Raw genomic sequence first — 20,189 nt, 5'->3', positions numbered from 1 at the left:
CTCAGTCATGTCTGACTCTTGCTCAGTCGTAACTCTCTGCAAGCCCACCAGGCTCCTCTGTCCATGGAATTCTCCAGGAAAGAATACTAGAGTGGGTTGCCATTCCCTTCTCCAGGGGATCTTCCTGACCCAGGGATTGAACCAGGGTCTCCTGCATTGCAGGCAGATTCTTTAACTGTCTGAGCCACCAGGGAAGTCCAGGTCAGCTATTATTATTTTTAATCCAGGCCCCTTCACACAGAATCCATCACTCTGCTTTCTGTCAGAACAACTCTTTACTGCCCTGACCACCATTAACCATTGTTTGTCTACATGCCTTTCCTGCATGTAAAAAAACCTTAAGTTCCTTGAGAACACAGAATATGCCTTTGTTTATCTTTGGAAACAATATAGTGCCTCGCATTTAATAGATGCTCAATAAACATTTGATGAAATAAATATTCAAACAGCTGACTTCTTGAGTAGTTCTGATATCAATATTTTCATCTATTTAACAGCCACAATCACAATCACCTCATGAGATTTTTAAAATTTGAAACACCCTGATGGTGTGTATGTGCACGAGCTGAGTTACTTAAGTCATGTCTGACTCCGTGTGACCTTATGGACTGTAGCCGGCAGGACTCCTCTGTCCACGTGTAGGCCAAAGCCATTTGGTCAAAATCTCTTAGAAGGAGATTGAGCCTCAGTCTTCTTTCTAAAGGATAGATCACACTGTGCAGCTTGCTTTGATAATCACTCAGAAGATTTAGAAGGTACTAAATTCTCAGATGTTGTGCTACCAGAAATACCTGGCTGTAATATAGTACGAAACAAGCTGTCAATTTAAAAAATAGTCACAACCTCAAAGTTGAGAGTTATACTTTATTCAGTGGGAATTTTTAGGCCAAACCATTTGGTGAGAATCTCTTAGAGGGAGATCTTCTTTCTCAAAGACTGAATGTACTGTGCACCTTGCTTTGATAATTACTGGCTTATGGAAGGTTGAGGGACTCAAAAGATTTAGAAGGCTGTGAATTCTCCGATGTCATACTACCGGAAATGCCTGGATGTAACCTAGGAAAAAACAAGCAAATACAAAAGAGATTCGTGAAGTGTTAAACAATAGCTAATTTGGGGTGAGACCAATGGAAATGCGCACTGGGTGTGGGCGTGACACCAACAGCAGAGCTGCGCCAGGGCCATGAAGAGGGGACCTGACCAACTTGAGCTGGTCATTCACAGGACTTTGGATGAAAGCGAGATCACCATAGCAAGGTGGAAGGGAGGGCTGGGAGGGTGGGGGAGCAGGGAAGGGCAGGGCACACATGGCCAGTGGGCAAAAATGACCCAGAACTGTCCAGTGGCTCTTCTGAAATGACTTTGTGTTTGTTCCTGAACACGGCATGTGTTAGGTCATGAATGGTCCCTAAGAAGTCAGTGTGGCTAAGGGATCTAGGGTCTGACACTGCAAGAGTGGGCTGTCAGCCTCGTCTGGGAATTTGTTGGAAATGTAGCATCTGGGCCCTATTCAGTCAGAATTTGCGTTGTATTAAGCAAGAGGCAGACACTCTGATAGTGAAGGACAGGGAAGCTTAGCGTGCTGCAGTCCATGGGGTCGCAAAGAGTTGGACAGGACTCCGCGACTGAACAAGACACAATCTGAGTCTGAGAAGCACTGTTTTAACTCAGGATTGGACACAGAAATGCTGCCCTGGCCTGGAACTCGGCACTGCTAACCATCTCTCAGGCGGGGTAAACGCTGCTGCCCCGGGACCCCCACACCTGACAACTGGAGGAATTTGTCATTAAATCTACAGCCTGCTTGCTCCCTGGGCATCTGTTAGGAATCCCTGTCTTTTAAACAAGAACACCAACACTGAGGCTTTTAAACTGTACACGCACACCTGAAGAGTTCAGAAGTCTGGACCTCCTTCCTCCCAGGAGCCTGGATTTGCCAGCTCAGTATTGTCACCTGGAATGCAGGTTCTGTGGTGGCCCAGTCTACCTCTGCAGAAATGGCTTCACTCCTGCTCCACCCAAGGATCCCGAGGCTGAGAAGAGCAGCAACTAGCTGAGGGTCCTTCCTGGTATCCCTTACAGGTCAGACACAGAGCCCAGCAGCTACTTTGGTCTGGAGTTCTGTGCTGAGCTCCCTCCCATCCAGCCGATTCCAGGAAAGCCTGGACTTTTTCTACCACAGGAGACGGGGTCCCCACCCCCTCCCTGGGGCAGCATCCACGCCCCGCTGTCCTCTAGGTCTGTAGGTAGGTCTGGCCAAGGAGGAGCAGTCTCAGAAAGTCAGGAGAGTGACAGGAGTTTCTTCCAGGGTCTATTTTCTGGCCCCATCCTGGTGGGCTCTGAATGACACAGTTTCACTCCTCCTCCCCTGGCCAGAGGTCCTGCCTGGCTAGCGGGATCCCTATGCCTACCACTACCTTGGGCTCCGGTAAGGCCTCTCCCTCTTCCACACACCAGTGATGGGTGACGCTCTGAGCCACTGCCAGGCTCAGGAAGCCAATGGTCCCTCCGAAGAGCCCCCTATATAAACACTCTCTTTGCCCCTTACTCTTCCTTCTTTCACCATTTTAATTAAGACCCTGACTGACACAGACACAACTTACTAAATAATTTTGCCAAAGAATATAAAATCTCCACATGCAGATACTTTTTGAAAGCTTTATTTACAAATTTACAGGTGTCCATAATCAAGAAGTCTAGAAACAGTGGCTTGAAATGCAAAAGATACACAGTCAATGTTAAAAGTTTAAAACCAACTGGGGTAAGAGAGCTTTCCAGGGGGAAAAAAAGCGCTTTCTACCGCGGTTCATCAATTTTTCACTGAAGCCGTGGACGCTTTGCATCGCCTCCTCTGAGATGGTAACAGTGTTCAACGTTGTTCTTATTATAACCTTCATTCGGGGACAAACAGCAAAGTTTCATAGGCCGGCGGTTGTAATTCAGCCGACCTCCGAGGACAGAGCGCCGGGTCTAAGCCAGCATCGTGACGGCGAGCAGGCAGGTGGGGGATGTCGCGGTCCCCGGACGGCGCCTCCGCGAAGGAGTGAGGGGTGAGTTCCGTGCGCTGGGGGCTCCAGGCCCAGCCGGGGATGCCGGGACCCGACGGCCCACAGTGTCTGGGCATCCGCACGGTGAAGAAGGTCGGGTCTGGCTCCACGCGGTCCCGGGGGAGGGGGTCTCTTTCGCCGTGGGCAGAGGGGATCCGTAGAGCGGGGGGCGCGCCCAGGCCCTGGCAGGAGCGGGGGGGAGTCGGTCCGGTTGTCCCGTGGGTTCAGCAAAGCCCCAGCGCAGCGCCACCTCCTCCAGGAAGCCCACCGCACCGCCCACCCCGCCTCCCTGTAGACCGAGTCGCTCCCAGATCGGATCTCGCAGCGCCGGCCTGAGTCCCACTGGAGGGAGGCCCGCAGAGGGGTGGCCCGCAGAGGGGTGCCCCACATCTTCCCCATGAGAGTGAAGACGGCGCGGAGATTAATATGAGCCATCTGTCAGACCAGAACTCGGTCCCCCGAGGGGTACTCCGGCCGTTTTCACCCACCGCGACCGAAAGAGTCACTCGGGTGGCCGCTCAGTCCTGAGTTACTAGGGTCCTAGAAGTGCCCACGAAGCCCCACTCCCCCGCAGCCCGACCCCGGCCCCAGTGAGGCAGACCGATGGGGAACGGTGACCAGGACCCAGGCCCACCGCCGGGCTGCCAGCATCCTTGAGACCCAGACCGAGACCGAAGAGGACACGCACAGTCCCAGCCTCTTCCTCTCGGTGAAAGGCGCTCCCCCAGGGGTCCCATACTGCTTAAATGCAGGGCCTCTCCATTCATGTGCACAGGCTGTCTTTGCATGAGTGGGAGACAGTCTTAGGACTGTAATTGTGCACGAAAGGATTAGTATACAAACTTACGTGGGACTGGAGATGGGAAAAGTGAGTCTGACCCCAGGGGAGAGTGGGGAAGACCACCAACCAGGCAAACAGAGATTCAGCCTATAGGAATACAGGAACGCCAAATCTCACACACACACGTGTGTGTGTGTGTGTGTGTTTATATATTGCATATATATTTATATATTTCATATAGTATATATGCATTTATATATGTTTATATATTTTATGTATATAAGTATTTCTATATTATATATGTATTTATGTACCATACATGTTCAAACCACTCAGTCTTAAGGGAGATGAACCCTGAATACTCGTTGGAAGGACTGATGCTGAGGCTGAAACTCCAGTATTTTGGTCATCTGATGCGAACAGCTGACTCACTGGATAAGTTTCCTGCTGGAAAAGATTGAAGCCAGGAGAAGAGAGCATCAGAAGAAGAGATGGCTGGATGGCATCACCGATGTAATGGACATGAACTTGGGCAAACTTCAGGAGATGGTAAGAGACATAGAGGCCTGGTGTTCTGCAGTCCATGAGGTTTCAAAGAGTCAGACACGACTGGATGACTGAACAGCAACAAAGTATATATTATATATGGATTTATATATATATGCTCATATTATATATGTATCTATAAAATATATATATTTAACTGAAAAGGCAAGCTGCAGAATAATAGGGAGAATACATCCCATTTGTGAGGGCAGGAAGAGGGGAGAATCCTACAGGACAGGTAGAGACCGCTAGTTTTTCCCTTGATGTTCTGCTTATATGACTATCGAAAAAATAGGAAAAGTTATACGTGTTAATGAAGCTATTTATGCAGAACACAAATGATTTTGCATTGGTAAGATGAAAATAAAGCCTGGTCATTTTTTTTCCTTTAAAAAAAAAAAAGCGCTAACTCTCCCCCAAGTCGGAAAGACCGAAAGTAAAAGGAGCTTGAACTCCTCACAACCAGAGGCCATGGCGCCCGCCTTTCTAACACCAACTTCAGCATCAAAAAAACAGAGCTCAAGATGAGCAGCTTATATTACTCGAAATTCTAAAGCTCCGCCCGTTTTCCGAAAGGTGCCCTTAATTCATTTCCAGCTTTATTAACGACCAGCAGTTTTGTCTGCCGTAAATCTCTCAATTTCTACCTGATAAATAAAGAAGGAATCAGGTCTTTTTAAAAAAAACTTAAAAAAAAAAAAGCACTCGAGTTTTCTTTTTTACAGAAACTTGCCGGATTAGAGGTCACCTTTAGAACCATTCCGAAGACCGCAAAAATATATTCTTTACCATTTACCCCTAGAGAGGGTGAACCTGATTTCATCCCCTGCTCCCAAGACGATTCTGCACCTGCCTGATCACCGCTTTCCTGCTGGTAAAGCTCCAGGTAGGAGCGAGTTCTCAGGGGTAAACGCATGCACACTTCCCCAAGCCAGCGTCCCCTCCACCCCACCGCATCCAGCCCTGCAGACGCCCCCACCCCTTTCTCCCTCCTGCGTTCTCCGGGAGGGAGTCCGGCGCAGCACCGTGTCCTGCCGGCCCGGGCGTCCTGTGGGACGCCGGCGCTGCTCCTCGAAGGCGCAAGGTGGAGACTCGCCCTCAGTCGGCCCGCGGTCCCGGCCGGTGCCCCGCCGCTCGCTGCCGCCTTGTCTTCAGTTTCGCATCCCCAGGGGGCCCAGCCCGGCGGTGCCGGCACGCCGCGCGCTCCGGGGCTGGCTCGGAGGTCACTGGCGTACCCCGCCTTCGGGCTGCTCTCGGCCATCCAGCTCGGCCCCGCGCCCCGCAACCCCTCGCGGGACCTGCCGCCTCGCCCGTCCGGAGGAAAGGGGTGGGGAACAAGAGGGGGAGATGCCCGCGCCCCCGGCCCGGCACCGGCCCCAGTTCCAGCCCAAGGCTCAGTCGGCGACCCCGCCGGCTCAGGGACGCTGCGGGCGCCTCCCGGCCCTGGGGTCGTTCCTGCACAGACCTCCTGACCCTTCGAGAGCCCTGCTCCCGGCGCTGGCCGCACCCGAGCGGCCGAGAACCCGGGCCCGAGCACCGCGAACACGGCCACCCGCTCCCTACGGCGCGGCGTACAGTCTGGGTTTATCTTCTTGTTCGGCAGAAAGTCACAGGCCGAGACCCCAATCCCCTCCCCTCCTCGGGGGAGAGTCAGACCCGGATGTCCCGTTGGGACCTCTGAGGTCCCCGCGTGGCAGACCCCCTCCTGAAAGATTCGTAAGGGAAACCCTTCAAGGCCGATTCGCTCCGGACCGCGCACACCGGCTCCGACCAGCCCTCCCGAGGGCGCAGAGCCACCGGAGCGAGCGAAACGCCTTGAAGCGAGAGTACGACGTTGCGGTCGTTCCGTCCGGGTCACCAGGGGGCTGTACTCTTCCTCGACCTTCACCAAACCTAAGAGCTTTTACCTTCTAGGTTGAGTCACTTCGGGGTCTGGTTGAAATGCCCTCTGAATTAGGAGCAGCCGGAGCGCGGTTCCGCGCAAGCGGAGCGCGGCGCCCTGGGCTTCCAATGCCTTCTGCGCCCGGAGACTACCGCGCGGGAGGGACTCTCCGCCGCCTCCCGGGACCTGGGCCCGCGCGTGGCGGAGGGTGGGGGTGGGCGTGGAAACTGACTGTCGTGCGCAGGCTTCGCCCCTGAACATGATTTTCATTTTCTTTGTGCAAAACTTCAGCGACACTACTCCTTCCTACTGGGAGGAAGAAGGGACTGGATCTAAAATCACAACCTCGGTGGGAAGCAGTCCCGACGGTCTGGGATTGATTGAAACGCTGTGAACACAGATGCCTTTGCTTATAACACATGCATCACCATCACTATCCCGTCTGCTTCCTCCCCTCACCTCAGACACAGAAAATTTATCCCAAAACATCCCCTTTCGCCGGACAGAGGAGAGCCGCAGGGGAAAATAGGGGGCACTGATAATCTTACTTCGCAGAGGGGAGAGAGGACTTCCTGCCTTTGGAATGAAACAAACAACAACAATAACAACAACAACTTGGAGGGAGGGGTTTACCCAGAAGCAAAGATAATCAATAGAACAAATGGAAATACGGCTGTTCGGTGAATGGAAGCCCGGGACGACCAGCTTGGAAGTCAGTGTCTAAACTGATGGACTGGAACTAGCCTCTCCGGCACATTAATAAATTAATCGCCAGAGGAACAGTTACTAATGTAGGTAAAGACCCATAGGACCAAAAGGGGAGACAGGGGAACTGACTAGATTTTGGATGCCTTAATTTTTCTGAAAGCTGACATGAAATAATGGTTGTCAGGCAAGAATCATTTCTTATAACCAATACATAAAGTAAAAAAGATGAATTAAATAGGAAAAAATTTTAAATCATATTTAATGAATTTAAAAAGCTATACACTTTCCGTACCCACAACCTCTTTACTGAAATTGCAAACTTGAATTTCTATTTTATTTCTCCCTTCTGTAATCTCCCATTTCAGTTTAATATTTTTGGTATGTGTGTCTGTGTGCATCTACAATCTGAAGTCTTTTTTTCAGACACCCAAACAGATTTGTTAAAATAAGCAGAATCCAGACCTATGTACTGCAGAAGGAAATGGCAACCTGCTCCAGTATTCTTGCCTGGAAAATCCCACGGAGAGAGAGGCCTGGAGGGCTACAGTCCCTGGAATTGCAAGAGTCAGACATATGTATTCCTGTGGCTGATTCATGCTGATGTATGGTAGAAACCAACACAATATTGTAATTATCCTCCAATTAAAAATTAAAAATTTTTAAGAATATATTTAGTAGAAAACGTGCACATACAAAACTTAGCAGAACCCAATATGTAGGGAACAACTCTAAAATTGTCCCTTTGTTTCATGGTTGGGTCAGAGTTTTCTTGTCTTCACCGCACCAACTACTACCCTTGAAGAAATAACTTCCAAGGACTTTGGTGGTTCAGAATCCCTTCTATGTAGTTCCAACATAACTTAAACCTGCTGGAGTTGCTTGGAATTCCTGGAAGCCAGACTTTTTTCTTCATGCACTTTCTTTCTTCATTTCACTCTATTTACTCATCCTCAAGAATTTCAACTCTTTTATGCCCTTAAAAAAATAAATGGCTTGGCCATGTAGTTCAGGACTTGAGAAACTACGACTGGTGGGGGAAAGTGCTGACTAAAAGGTGAATACTAGCAGTCTTGACACTGAGCAGTGTGTCTAGGTGAACTGTCCCTTTTATAAAGACCTTGAGATTTTCATACAAAATGAGTTGATATGAATTGAGGCATTCTATGTGAAGTTCTTCTTCAAATGACAATCATTTCCATTTTAAAACCAGAGAGGCTAAGCTGCCCAAAGCACAGACTGAAACACACAATCTGGATTCCCAGCTCACACCGGCAAGCTTTCGAGGCTGGGAAATTCTCAATCCACCAGACAAAGCACCAGGGGAGGGGAGTTACTGCTGTTTCTCTTTCCCATTGGAATAACAAAATCAAATCCCTCGAGTCTACTGGGAAAGATGGAGACACGTGGAATCAAAAGGTTGAGAAGGGGAGAGAGAAGAGGAAGAGATTCCTGTGGTGCAGAAACAATCCTTTAAACACCATCTAATTCGTCCCTACAACAAGCCAGTAAGGGAGACAGATATGGCTTGTATTGTCCTCCCTACTTTTTTACAGATGAGCAGAGACCAGGAAAGGTTAGTGCCTTTACCAAACTTACAAAGCTACGATGCTAAGCCAGAGAGGACTTCTGACTCAAAGCCTAAGAGTTTTCTCCTTTCCAAACACTTCCGCTTATTCAGCCATTCTCTGCTCTGCTCCAAAAGCTTAGGCTTTGTGTTGCTAGGTTTGCAGTCCTGACACGTATTCAGCAGAAAGGAGTTCTAGCCACTGGCGACTGTCTCAAATAGAAGAGAGGCCAAACAGGAACTCCCCATTCCTTCAGGAATGTCCAATGGAAAACTGAGGGAGGTACCAAGTACAAGCCAGTCACTCAGTCCATTTCTGAGCACTTAGAAGGTGCCCGGTTAGGAGACACAAAGTGAACGCACAGTCGTTGTGCCCCAGTGCTCCTTGAAACCCCCCAGGAATCAGACAAACCAGAATATTGCTAACCATTCTTTTCCTTGCCTTACAAGAGATCAAGTATGTGAGAGGGCGCTGACCATGACCCTGGAGGAATCTGGGTCCACCGCATGGCTGCTGCAGCATGTTGATCCTCATCCGAATCACCACACAGAGTGGAATTTCACAAACCATCCTTCTGAGCAACATCAGTTTGGGGATTTATGGATTTGACTCTGACAAAGTGTTTGAGACTTTGGCTCAAGTGGAAAGAAGACCCTCGAAGCTAATTGTCTTCTGTAAGAATACGATGAAAAGTTTTTTCTTTTATTTAATCAAACTGTTTGGGCCTAAGCTGCAGAGAATGTTTAAAGAACATTATTATTATTGTAGCAACAACTTATTTAACGCTTGCTGTCAGTGCTAAGAAATTTTATATTTTGCTAAGTACTGTTTTATGATATAAATACTATTTTGTACCACACTGAGAATTTTTAATATCCAGAATTTTGAATAAAGCTGGGAGAATTGCCAGTGGTGAGGTTTGGTGTTCATGTGAGGCGCATGGTGCAAACTGACTTACAGGAAGCTGCCTAACGATTCAAGAGAAAGCACAGAGCTTCCTCGCTGGAGGGAAGGTTGAGGAAGGTGTTACAGTGAAAAATTAAGGGGATGCAGCTGATCCCAGATCAGGGAACCTCAAGGAATGTTCTGTGAGTCTCAGGTTGATCATGTTGAAGAAAGAGCAAGACATGCCTCATCCTATTCCAGACAAGGATGAACAGGGACACTAAAACCACTTTTTCTCAGATGAATACTCAGGATTCAGAAGGAAGCACCTTGTAAGCAGGAAGAATAAATCAATGCTGAAATAATAAATGTGATATCTCTCTCCCCAAGCCAGTGCTGTCAAAAATAATCAAAGGAGAATAGGAGGAGGAAGGCAGTGTTGAACATCTATTTTGTGACCAGGCAGTTCTGAGTATTAAAAACAAAATGGGTACTTCCCTCATGATCCAATGGTTAAGAATCTGCCTTATAATGCAGGGGAGGCAAGTTTGATCCCTGAGTGGGGAAATAAGATCCCACATGGAATGGAGCGAAGGCTCCCTGCAATGAAAGATCCCGCATGATGTGTGCCCAAAGCAGGGGGGGCGGGGCGGGGAGTAACAAGTAAGAAAACAAAACAAAACAAAATTAATAAAAAAATAAAAACAAAATGAAATGGGACACTTAAGAAAGTTAGACCACAATGATATATTTTGGTTCGTAGCACCTATTCCATTTTCTCTTAAATTCTTTTGTTTATATGTGCTTTTCTTGACATCAGCAGAAATTTATATAAAAATCTGAACTCTTCTGCAGTATAATTCAGATTAAAGGTACAATCATCTTCTGACATAAGAACAGTAAGTGAAAGAAATAGCTTCATTGGGATATTGTCTCATAGTTGCTTGTATAAGGAGCTTACACATTTATTTGTAATTTATCAGGCCTGCCCTTGCAGCTTTAATACAGATGAAGGCAGTGTCTCAGTGGGAAAAAAAAATATTCTCTTCTTTTCTGAGTCCTTCAAAGGTGTGTAGACTCTGCTGGCTTCCAGTCTGGGTACCTCAGCCCATGAAATGGTTGGATTCCTACCTCCTGACATAATTCTAAAATACTTCCAAGGTAAAGACGAGGCAAGAAGGAGCAGGTGAAGCAGTGTGTCCTTTATGTATTTGTTCCCAAATAAAACCATTAAAATTGAGACAAATTTAATATTTGAAAAAAGTCATGACATATATATATATATATACATTACCATGTGTAAAACATAACTAGTGGGAAGCCGATGTAAAGCACAGGGAGTTCAGCTCCGTGCTCTGTGATGACCTAGAGGGGTGGGATGGGGGGAGTGGCAGGGAGGCTTAAGAGGGAGGTGATATATGCATACATATAGTTGATTCACTTCATTGTACAGCAGAAATTAGCACAACATTATAAAGCAATTATGCTCCAATTAAAAAATAAAAAAACAAAACAGTCATGAGCTGGTCCTTATAGTCACTTCATCTGAGTCTGTTTAAGGAAAGAGGACTCTGAACATGTGGTGACACCAAAGACCTCTAACTCGAGTCAAGTTCTACATTCTGCCCTTCACTTTAAAATTGCATTGGTGTCTTTGACAGGACCCAAAACTCTTTTCCTGATTTTTCCATGAGGACCCACATTCTTACACTTCAAAATAAGAAAGGGTCATTTAAGGAAAAAAGACTGCTGGATAATCTGTTGCTAAGTAACCAAGCTCCCCAATACTTCATAGTTTACAACCACCATCTTTTTTCTTTCTTTTAAATCTCTCCTACCTGTGAATTGATCGAGCTCATTCTGACGTTGTTCTTCTACCTCTCTTGCATTCCAGTTGGAAGGATGGTGGCCAGAGATGGGAGTCAGCCACGCAGCCTCTCCTCTCCACACAGCCTCTGCACGTGGTCTCACCACCTTGATAACCAGCTTTCCTACACAGTCACTCAGGAGCACAAGAATGACTGCCAAGCCTTGGCCGAGGGCTGGCACAGCCTTGCCTGCGCTGCATTCTATTGGGTTAGAGTAGCAAGTCCAACCCAGATTACAGGTGGGAGGGGTTGATACAAGGATGTAAGCACCCAAGGTAGGGAGCAAAGCTATCGCCCACAACACCGCACAAAGGAAAAGACCCACATCTTCACCGGGGTAGGGCATCGCTTTTTGCTTTGAGAGATGTACTGCTCTCCTGCTTCTTGATTCAAAACTCAGTTATAGGAGAGTTATTGAGATGTCCCTGTCTTCTCAAATAAAAGGAAACTACCTTTTTGGTTCAATGCTTGGGCCCTATGCTTCCCAACGAACCTTGATCATCAGGGCTTCTAAATCTGAGGTTTTCACATCCCTACAACCTCTGGAGGAGTTATGAGAAGTCGTGCCTAAAACTATGTCCAAAATATTCCACAGGTGCATGTGTGCCTGCATCCGGGGAGGCCATTCCTCGCTTTCGTAGACTATAATCTTAGACGAATGCAAATAAGCATGACCCAGGGTGCCTGGAGCTCAGGACACCAATTTTGATTTCTAACTCCTGACCAACTTCTAAAGTATCTCAGAAGTACAGATGGGGGTGGGGTGGGGAATACTTAGATCATTTAGGTATTTTTCAAAGTAAAACAAAAAGCAGTCACTAGCTGGCACTTGAGGTCACTCCCTCTGAGTCCACTTGAGGACAGACAAGGAATAGGCAAGAGCTTCTGCCCCTAAGAGTTATTGTGAGAACTAATTTCCTTCCATTTGGAGTTAAAGGCATTAGAAATGCTGAACCGTTTTGGTTCTTATTTTCCCTCTCATTATTTGACCTTTCCCTGGTGAGTAGTTAAGAATGTGACTTCATGGACTTTTGGTTCTTTGAAACATTTTCGTTTCTCCTTTCCCTATTTATTTATTTACTTATTTTTTTGGCCATATGGCAACAGCATGCAGAACTCTCCTACCAGGGATGGTACCTGTGCCCCCTGCAGTGGAAGCAGAATCTTAACCACTGGACCACCAGAGAAGGCCACATCTTCTTAATTTTTTTTGAGGCAGCAGCAAAGGGTACAACTGACTCTCCTTGTGCCCTAAAAATGCTTGGTGGGATCTGAACTGGTGACCCGGCCTTGACCCTCAGCAGGTGAGGTACCTCTGCTCACTTCATCCACCAGGAATGCAGGAAACAGAACCTGTCTGGGGTCAGAGGAAGAAAGAATAGTGTAGGGTACTGCTGCTGCTACTGCTAAGTCACTTCAGTCATGTCCGACTCCCTGCGACCCCATAGACAGCAGCCCACCAGGCTCCCCCGTCCCTGGGATTCTCCAGGCAAGAACACTAGAGTGGGTTGCCATTTCCTTCTCCAATGCATGAAAGTGAAAAGTGAAAGTGAAGTCGCTCAGTCATGTCCGACTCTCAGCGACCCCATGGACTGCAGCCTACCAGGCTCCTCCGTCTGTGGGATTTTCCATGCAAGAGTACTGGAGTGGGGTGCCATTGCCTTCTCCGATAGTGTAGGGTACTAGAGGCAAATAAGTGGATTGGACGATAGCTAGAACACTGAAGTGAAGGTTTGCACATCAAATGTTTAAGGTAAACTGTTATGCCTAACAAAATAGACTTATTTTCCTCACTGAAATTCCTATCTTGAACACTCCTAACACCCAGGAACTCTTTTATATTAAAAAAAAATAGGAACTCTTTATATTAAAAAAGACATGCCCTATTTCTCCAGAGAATCCAGCCAACCACCTCAGTTCAGACAACCCTCAAGATAAATGCTTTAAGCCGCCTTCCTACTCCTTCCTTTTCTCTATAGCATTTATCAGTATACAGAATGGTAGCTTCTCACAACCAGAATGCAAGTTCTCCCAGTGCCCAAGGATATACTGTGCACAAAGGAAAAACAAAAGTGAACAAATACGTTGTCAGAACTTGCAACACCAGGCTTTCACCATGTACACAGCAAGTAAGGGATCTGTGCCTCCACATGTCACTTGCAAAACGGGGAGAATTGCACCTAAACTCCCAGGCTTCATCAGGCTCAAAATCAGTGCAAGACAGCATTGACGAAACACCTGGTACAGGAAATGCCCATTGTAAATCACCTGTATCCATCCATTTATGTCCCATCTGCTAAGTGTGATGGGAAGGGCCACAAACACAAACAGAGAAAGGCTGATCAGCTTCACAACCTGTGACTCAGTTTCTTCCCTGACAGGGCAGGACAGTGATGCCCCAGGACTGCAGCTGTGGTTGCATTTGCAAAGCATGTTGCGTACATATCCTCCTTGGATCCCTCCCAAGCTAAGAACTGCAGGTTATCAGGAACTGCAGCAGGCCCCATATGCAACTTATAGCAAAATATCCCACTGAAATGATAGGTGCTAAGTTTCACTAACAGTTGAGGTCACAATGCACATTTTATTTTGATTAGTTCCTATGACTTTTTCCAATTATTTTTAACCCAGGAACACTGCTTTCCAAGGTGTAGACCTGTGATGACTGGCGATTTCAGTATTGAGAGGGAGTTTTAACGACTCATGGTGAAATTTAGAAAAGAAAAAATATATCCAAAAGCCTCTTTATGCAGGTCTCAAGATTCAACCAAAGTTACCTGGATATTCTCCTGAGTTTGAAAGTGATATACCAAAACTGAAAAATATTTAGAGAATTATGATTAACCTGTACTATGTAGAGACTAGGGTCACCTGAAATGCATAAGTTAGGCTCATTCTGTGAGTTTCCTTTCCCCTAGGCAAAACCAACTAGGGATGCCCAAATGTTTATTTGAGGGCTTCCCCTTCAAGTCATTCAGGTTTACTATTACAAGAGAATGAGAAATTCACTGTGACTGTATGTTTAGTGTTATAGTTAAAGCATTTCTAATTCTATTAAATACTTAACAGGGATCTCAAAAACTTGCTTTTGTGACAGAGGAGCTAGCAGAGTGAGAAAAGTGGAATTCCAGATTTTATTTTATTTTTAAAGATTGAAAAAAAAACACACCCGGGATAAAAATTTCGTTGATCAATAAAGCTTTGAGAAACGGAGCGAGTTGTTCCCTGACCCACTGGTGAACTTGAACTTGGAAATGGGGTTTTGACAAGGGCCACTGTGGGAAACAAGGGTCTGAACCAATCTTCAGACATCACCTCCCCCCGTTTTACTCCCCACCCCACCCCCAAGTGTTCAAGTGGCAGACAAAATAAATTACCATAAATTATACGCCAAGGCAACTTAAAAACAACACAATGCGACGCGAGGCTGTGTCCCTCGATCCTTGGGGAGGTGTGTAACACTGTGCGCGCTTCTGGCCGCAGGCCCGGCGGGCTGGGACGGCTCACACGTCGGGATAGTTGCAGTAATACACCGCGGAGCTGGCGTCGGACACCACCGAGGACAGGGCCCCGTGGCCGTCGGGCAGGGTCACGCCGGCGTCGTGTCCCGGGTAGGGGAGCCCCATCTCCGGCTTGCACACGAAGTGCAGGTACTGTTCGAACTCCGTGCGCTCCACCTCCCCGAGTAGCTCGGCCGGGGCGCCCGGTTCTGCGCTGTCCCGGCAGTGCAGCGCCTCTGGCGGGGGCGACGGCTGCCCCGGGCCGTGCGGGGGCGGCTGCGGCGGCATCTGGAAGCCGCGTCCCCCGCCCCCCGCCGCCGCCGCCTGTGAGCCCACGGGGCCGTAGTACATGTGCAGGGCGCTGGGGGGCGCGAGGAGGCCCGGCATCGCGGGGCCCGCAGGCTCCGGGCCCAGCCGCGGGTGCAGGGGCCCCGCGCCGGGCGGCTCCGGGGGCCCAGCGTAGTCCGCGGCCGGGGCGTAGCTGTAAGGCCCAGGGGCCGGACAGTCCGCTGGCAGCGGCGCGGCGAAGAAGGCCGGGTCGGGTTCCACGCCGTCCAGCGGGGACGTGTCGGGCGTGGGCAGAGGGTAGCCGTCGAGCTGGGGTGCGCCCAGGCCCGGGCAGTCGCGGTAGTGGCCGCCCAGGTGCGGGGGCAGCAGCGGCGGGCCCGCGGGGAAGCCCTGCTCCGGGAAGGGCAGGCCCAGGCCGTCCATGGCCACGCGGCCGCCCTCGGGGCCCAGCGCGGCCGCCGGCGGCTCGGCCAGGCCATGCAGGAAGCCGCCCTCCACCCGCTTTAGCCGCTTCACCTGCTTGCGCCGCCGCGGCCGGTACTTGTAGTTGGGATGGTCCTGCATGTGCTGGACGCGCAGCCGCTCGGCCTCCTCCACGAACGGCCGCTTCTCTGCCAGCGTCAGTGCCTTCCACGACTTGCCTGCGGGGCGTGGGATGGACCGGGCCGCGGGTTTAGCATTTGCGCCCCCGCTCCCAGGCCCAACCAGGCCCTACCGCCCCCCTGCGACCTCGGCTGGTGCCACTCCCGGGGCGGGGGAAGGGATTAAGGGAAAGGTTGAAGGCTGGGGCTGTGGAGGCCGAGAGCAGGCTGGGCACTGGGGGAAGACGCGAGATCTCGGGCCCTCCAAGACATTCCCCCCATCCCCCCGCCGCCTTTCTGTCGCTCCTGGAAGCGGCTTCCCGCTCACCACCCGCGCTCGTTCGAGGAACTGGCCAGGAGTCGGGGGAACGGGCGACCCACCCAGCCCCGCGCCAGGGTGCCCTCGCCGCCGTTCGGATGCGCGGGAAGCCGCCTCCCCGGAGTCCCGGCCGACGGTGAACCCGGGGACCGAGGCCCAAAGCCGCTTGGAGAGTAGGAGATAGGACAGCGGGAAGGAAGAGGGACCCCAGGGAAGGACGTGGGGGCCGCGCACCCGCAGCCTCGGTCGCAAGGTCCTCACCGTCTGACCCTCAAGGTTCGCCGGGCCTGGGCCCCGGCGCGGACTCACCCAGCATCTTGCTCAACTCGGCGTTGTGCAGATCTGGGTTCTGCTGCGCCAGGCGCTTGCGCTCGTCCTTCGCCCACACCATGAAGGCGTTCATCGGCCGCCGGATGCGAGACTCGCCCTTCGCTCGGCCCGCCGGCCCGGCCGGCGCACCGGCGCTCGCCGCCGCCTCGCCCTTCATCTTCATGTCCCCGAGGGGACTCAGCGACTCGGCCCAGGGACAGGGGCCCAGGCCGGCCATCACGGCGGGCAGCGCGCTCCGGGGCTGGCTCTGCTCGTCACTGGCGTACCCCGCATCCGGGCTGCTCATGGCGCTCCAGCCCGGCCCTGCGCCCCGAACCCTCCGCCGGACACGCCGCCTCCCCCTGCCGGGGGGAGGGGGTGGGGAGCGAGAGAGGAGATGCCCGGCGGGCCGGTCGCGTCCCCCGACCGGACCCCGCCGCCCGCGTTCCTGGCAGATCGATCGCAGTAACTGGCGCTACCCGCGCCCCCACCAGCCCAGTGCCACTGCGGGCGCCCCCCGGCCGCCGGGCCTTTTCTGCACAGACCCGGCCAATGGAGCGGCGGGGGCGGGCCGGCCGGCTACGTTAGGCCCACGCCCAGCCCGCCGCCCAGGTCCCAAGTTTCAGCTCAACCCCACGCCCGCCCTTCCCCCCTCCCCGGCCCCGCGCCCAGGGCGACACCTGCCCCTGAGAAAACGGGTTGGAGCCGGGCTTTGGCGCCGCGTCGGCTCCCACCCTCCAAGAGGGACCCCTGATCAACCTTCTAGGGTGCTGATCGCCCTGCTGCCTAGAAGTACTTGGCCACTGCAGTCTGGATCGAAGCAGGAAGCACCCACTCAACCTGGAGCTGAGGAGCTTTCAGCGGTGGGGGGCTCGCCTTCCCAGAGTCCCACGGACATGTCTCCGAACTGGAAAACACTTTCTCTCCCCAAGGACTCGACGTACCTGTATTATATTCAAAATGCTATGTCCGAGGTAAATTCTACTTTCGAAACAAGATTACAAATGTCATCCTGAAGAATTTTTTTTTTTTTTAAGCTTTATCCAAAGAGACTAACCCACCCTTGAAAATGTGTACAGGAAATGTTTAATAAACTTAACAAAATGTCCTCCTATGTGTTCAGGAAAAAAAGCAAGATTTAGTTTTGATTTCTTAAATGTGGTAAAGATAGCGATATTCATCTAAACGCCTGTCGAATGGAGAAAATAAAGCAACCTTTGAGGAACAAAATACCTGTACCCCTTGGGGTCAGTTTATGGTATTGGGGGGTTCTTCAGTGTTTCTCAAGACTGGAATGAAAACTTTTAAGATTTAAACTTATGTTTAAATTCGAGAGGCCTTTTTTGTGGGTTTGTAAACAAACCCTTCTGTCAAACTTACATACAGCACACCAAACATCAGCCAACAAGTTTATCCTTATAACCCTGTGAGGTAGAGCCCATTCTGTCTTACAGGAGAGGAAGCTGAGGCCCAGAGACGTTAAGGACCTTGCCCACTAGCACAGCACTGGGGAGTGGAATCACCTCCAGAAGTCTGCCCTCAGACTTGGCACTATTAACTACTAACCCAAGCTGTTGCATTTGTGTATTTGTTTATGTGTTGTGTTGTTTGCTAAAGCAGTGAACACAGCCGCTCCTGCATAAATAGACAACTTTTATCAATCCCCACAACAGATTTGCTTTGTTTACTGTGAAGAGACATGAAAACTAGGGCTTACCGGGATCTGGGAGGTAAGGCCTGAAGCTTGCAGTGTGCCATTGCTTGACAAGTAGTCTATCAAGACTGCTTACTGGGGGCATTCATAAAAACAAAGAAACAGCCTTTGAAAGCAATTGGCCTTCAGTTTCTCTGAGTTTGCTATTTCTCCAAAGAACTTCTGCACTTGTTTTAAGCCAACTTAATTCCTTGAGTATCTGTGACATAGGCTGCCCCCCACCCCCACCTTCAGTGGCCAAAAAGTGGTTGTAGTTCCTGGGTCTCTGAGATTCAGAGAAGAAAAAAAGTTAATCTGCTTAAGGAAATAATGGAGAAGTGTTATTTTTAATAGATGGTTTTGAAACAACTGATAATCTTAAACACATTTAACTGATTATGCACTTCTCCTTTAAGAGCTTATTTTTCTGTAAGAGAAAAATATGGGCTTGAAAATTAAGCATGATTGCTTTGCAACTGGTTATCTAAGTAAGGAAACTATAGGAGTAAAGAGAGAACAAATTAATCCTGTAGGGCCTTGTTCCTTGATGTTTTCTTGGCGATCGTTTCTTTATTGCAAAGTAATAAATATTTTCCAAAGATCTCAAAGCAGGATTTCTGTTAGGGCAAAAGTTTTGTGAACTAATAGTTTTCTTAAAATAGCGATTGAAAAACCAAACAAAAATAATGCCTGTTCCAGACTACATTTATCTCTCTAGATGAATCTATTTGATGAATTTCATAAAAAAAATAACATAGGGTACAGGAAATGCAATCCAGGTGTAAGTTCAAAATATATATATGCACAGGTTTACCCTGTACATTTTATTCATCCTTAGGTGCCTCTTTGCCACCTCATTACAGGAAGAGGTGCCAAGAAAGTCGAGAAACTGATGGGGGGTTCTTTTTATTATCTGCACTTGTTCTTGGAGTCTAACTACTGCTTTTTCTTTTTTTTTTTTTTAAGATATTGAGAAATTAGGTGAGAGCACAGGATGCATAGGATGGAGATGTAGCTTCAGATTTTGGTGTCTCTCCACCCCCTACTTATTTTAACACTCTCCCTAGGAGTTATAACATAACGATTTACTTATGTTATTTACTTAAAGGAATTGTGGTGCCTTTCCAAGACGAGTCCCTCCAGCAGGCGGTTACCTGTGCTCATCCAGGCTTCTGATCCTGCTTTTATCATAGATTTGAGGGGACCGTGTTGGGGTGGGGGGTGGCGGCGCCGCAGACGTCCACGAGGTTTGTGTGGACTCTTCTATTTCAGTCTCTTAACTAAACGCGGCGTTGGAAGTCGAGCTCTGGATGTTATCAGAGCCAGCCACAAATGCCACATGAAAAGCAGCAAACATCCGGAGTGGCTTCCTGCGAGCCTTGCTTTTCTCATCACGAGAGATTTACGCGGGGGGAGGGGGCCAGACAAATTGGCGAGGAGGAGCCCTGTCCACCCGCCCGCGTTGCCGGAGCGCGCGGGGACTGGGACCTCTGACTTCTGGCTGCTAATCCATGCCCAGTCCCCAGGCTGGGCCCAAGGCTGGAAAGTCTGGGCAAGGACGCGACTAGCGCGGCGCGAAGCCCTGCCCGGTACCCCGCCGGGCCCGTGGCCGGCGGGCGCAGCGTTGAATCCGGGTAGGTGGTGAGCCGCGGTTCGGAGCCCTGCGTGACCAGGCACCGGCCGTGGGTTTCCTGCAGGCTTTTGTGTTTCGATGCTTGGGAAGCAGGAGCCGGACGAAGGACGCTTCGGCCTCCGAGGAAGGCCGTGGGCACCGGGACAGTCCCGCTAGGCTCGAGGGCGGAGGGAAAGGGGGGGCGCACCGCGGGCACCGGGAACCGACAGACAATGGTATCCCCGGAACAAAGAACAACAATCAGGTCTTCGCGTTTATAAGTCGCATGCCCGCGGCGGCCTCCGGGAGCCGAGCGGAAGGCGGCGCGCCGAACGGAGCGCGCCCGGGGCTCCGCACTGCCCAGGTAGGGCCGCGCGCCGGCTCTGCGTACCTCTCGCGTCTATTCCCGGTCCTCCGGCGGGTGCCCAGCGGGTCCGCGAAGCGCGGTTCAAAGTCGCGGGTGAGATGGGAGGGGTGGGGAAGAAGGAGGGCCCGGGAGATCACGGCCACCAGCTCCCACCCCGAGGCTCCCGAGGGTCAGAGCCCCGCTGCCTCTCACCTGGCGCCCTACCCTGCCTTTGGGGCGCCCGCCTCTCCCACGGGGC

The 20,189-nt window shown here is 50.3% G+C and overlaps 2 protein-coding genes across 6 annotated transcripts in view; both read right to left on the bottom strand.

The window, feature by feature from the left end:
* LOC109568646 (RP1 axonemal microtubule associated) overlaps positions 1-10,028 on the bottom strand; it is a 211,437-nt gene extending 201,409 nt beyond the window's left edge. Inside the window, exon 1 of one of the 5 annotated variants that reach the window (XM_070802547.1) lies at positions 6,282-10,028. The gene's annotated coding sequence lies outside the window, so the exon portion shown is untranslated. The remainder of the gene's footprint in view (positions 1-6,281) is intronic. The other 4 variants (XM_070802550.1, XM_070802545.1, XM_070802549.1 and 1 more) reach the window with 4 other exon arrangements.
* Positions 10,029-14,402: 4,374 nt separating this feature from the next.
* On the bottom strand, positions 14,403-16,879 carry SOX17 (SRY-box transcription factor 17). The gene is made up of 2 exons (XM_019973880.2): positions 16,280-16,879; positions 14,403-15,711 (listed from the first exon to the last, which is right to left on the bottom strand). The coding sequence occupies exons 1-2, from the start codon at positions 16,584-16,586 to the stop codon at positions 14,786-14,788; spliced, it is 1,233 nt and encodes a 410-aa protein (XP_019829439.2). The 5' UTR covers positions 16,587-16,879; the 3' UTR covers positions 14,403-14,785.
* Positions 16,880-20,189: the final 3,310 nt, after the last annotated feature.

The sequence above is a fragment of the Bos indicus genome, chromosome 14, assembly GCF_029378745.1.
Source record: "Bos indicus isolate NIAB-ARS_2022 breed Sahiwal x Tharparkar chromosome 14, NIAB-ARS_B.indTharparkar_mat_pri_1.0, whole genome shotgun sequence".
NCBI classification, from domain to species: domain Eukaryota; kingdom Metazoa; phylum Chordata; class Mammalia; order Artiodactyla; family Bovidae; genus Bos; species Bos indicus.
Note: the sequence above shows the minus strand (reverse complement) of the source record. Positions and strands in the feature narration are given on the sequence as shown.

Excerpts from the sequence above, each read along its gene's own strand:
- SOX17 (XM_019973880.2), bottom strand. The coding sequence starts at position 16,586 with ATGAGCAGCCCGGATGCGGGGTACGCCAGTGACGAGCAGAGCCAGCCC. Across the intron at positions 15,712-16,279 it reads CGAGTTGAGCAAGATGCTGG|GCAAGTCGTGGAAGGCACTG; the intron begins GTGAGTCCGCGC and ends CACGCCCCGCAG.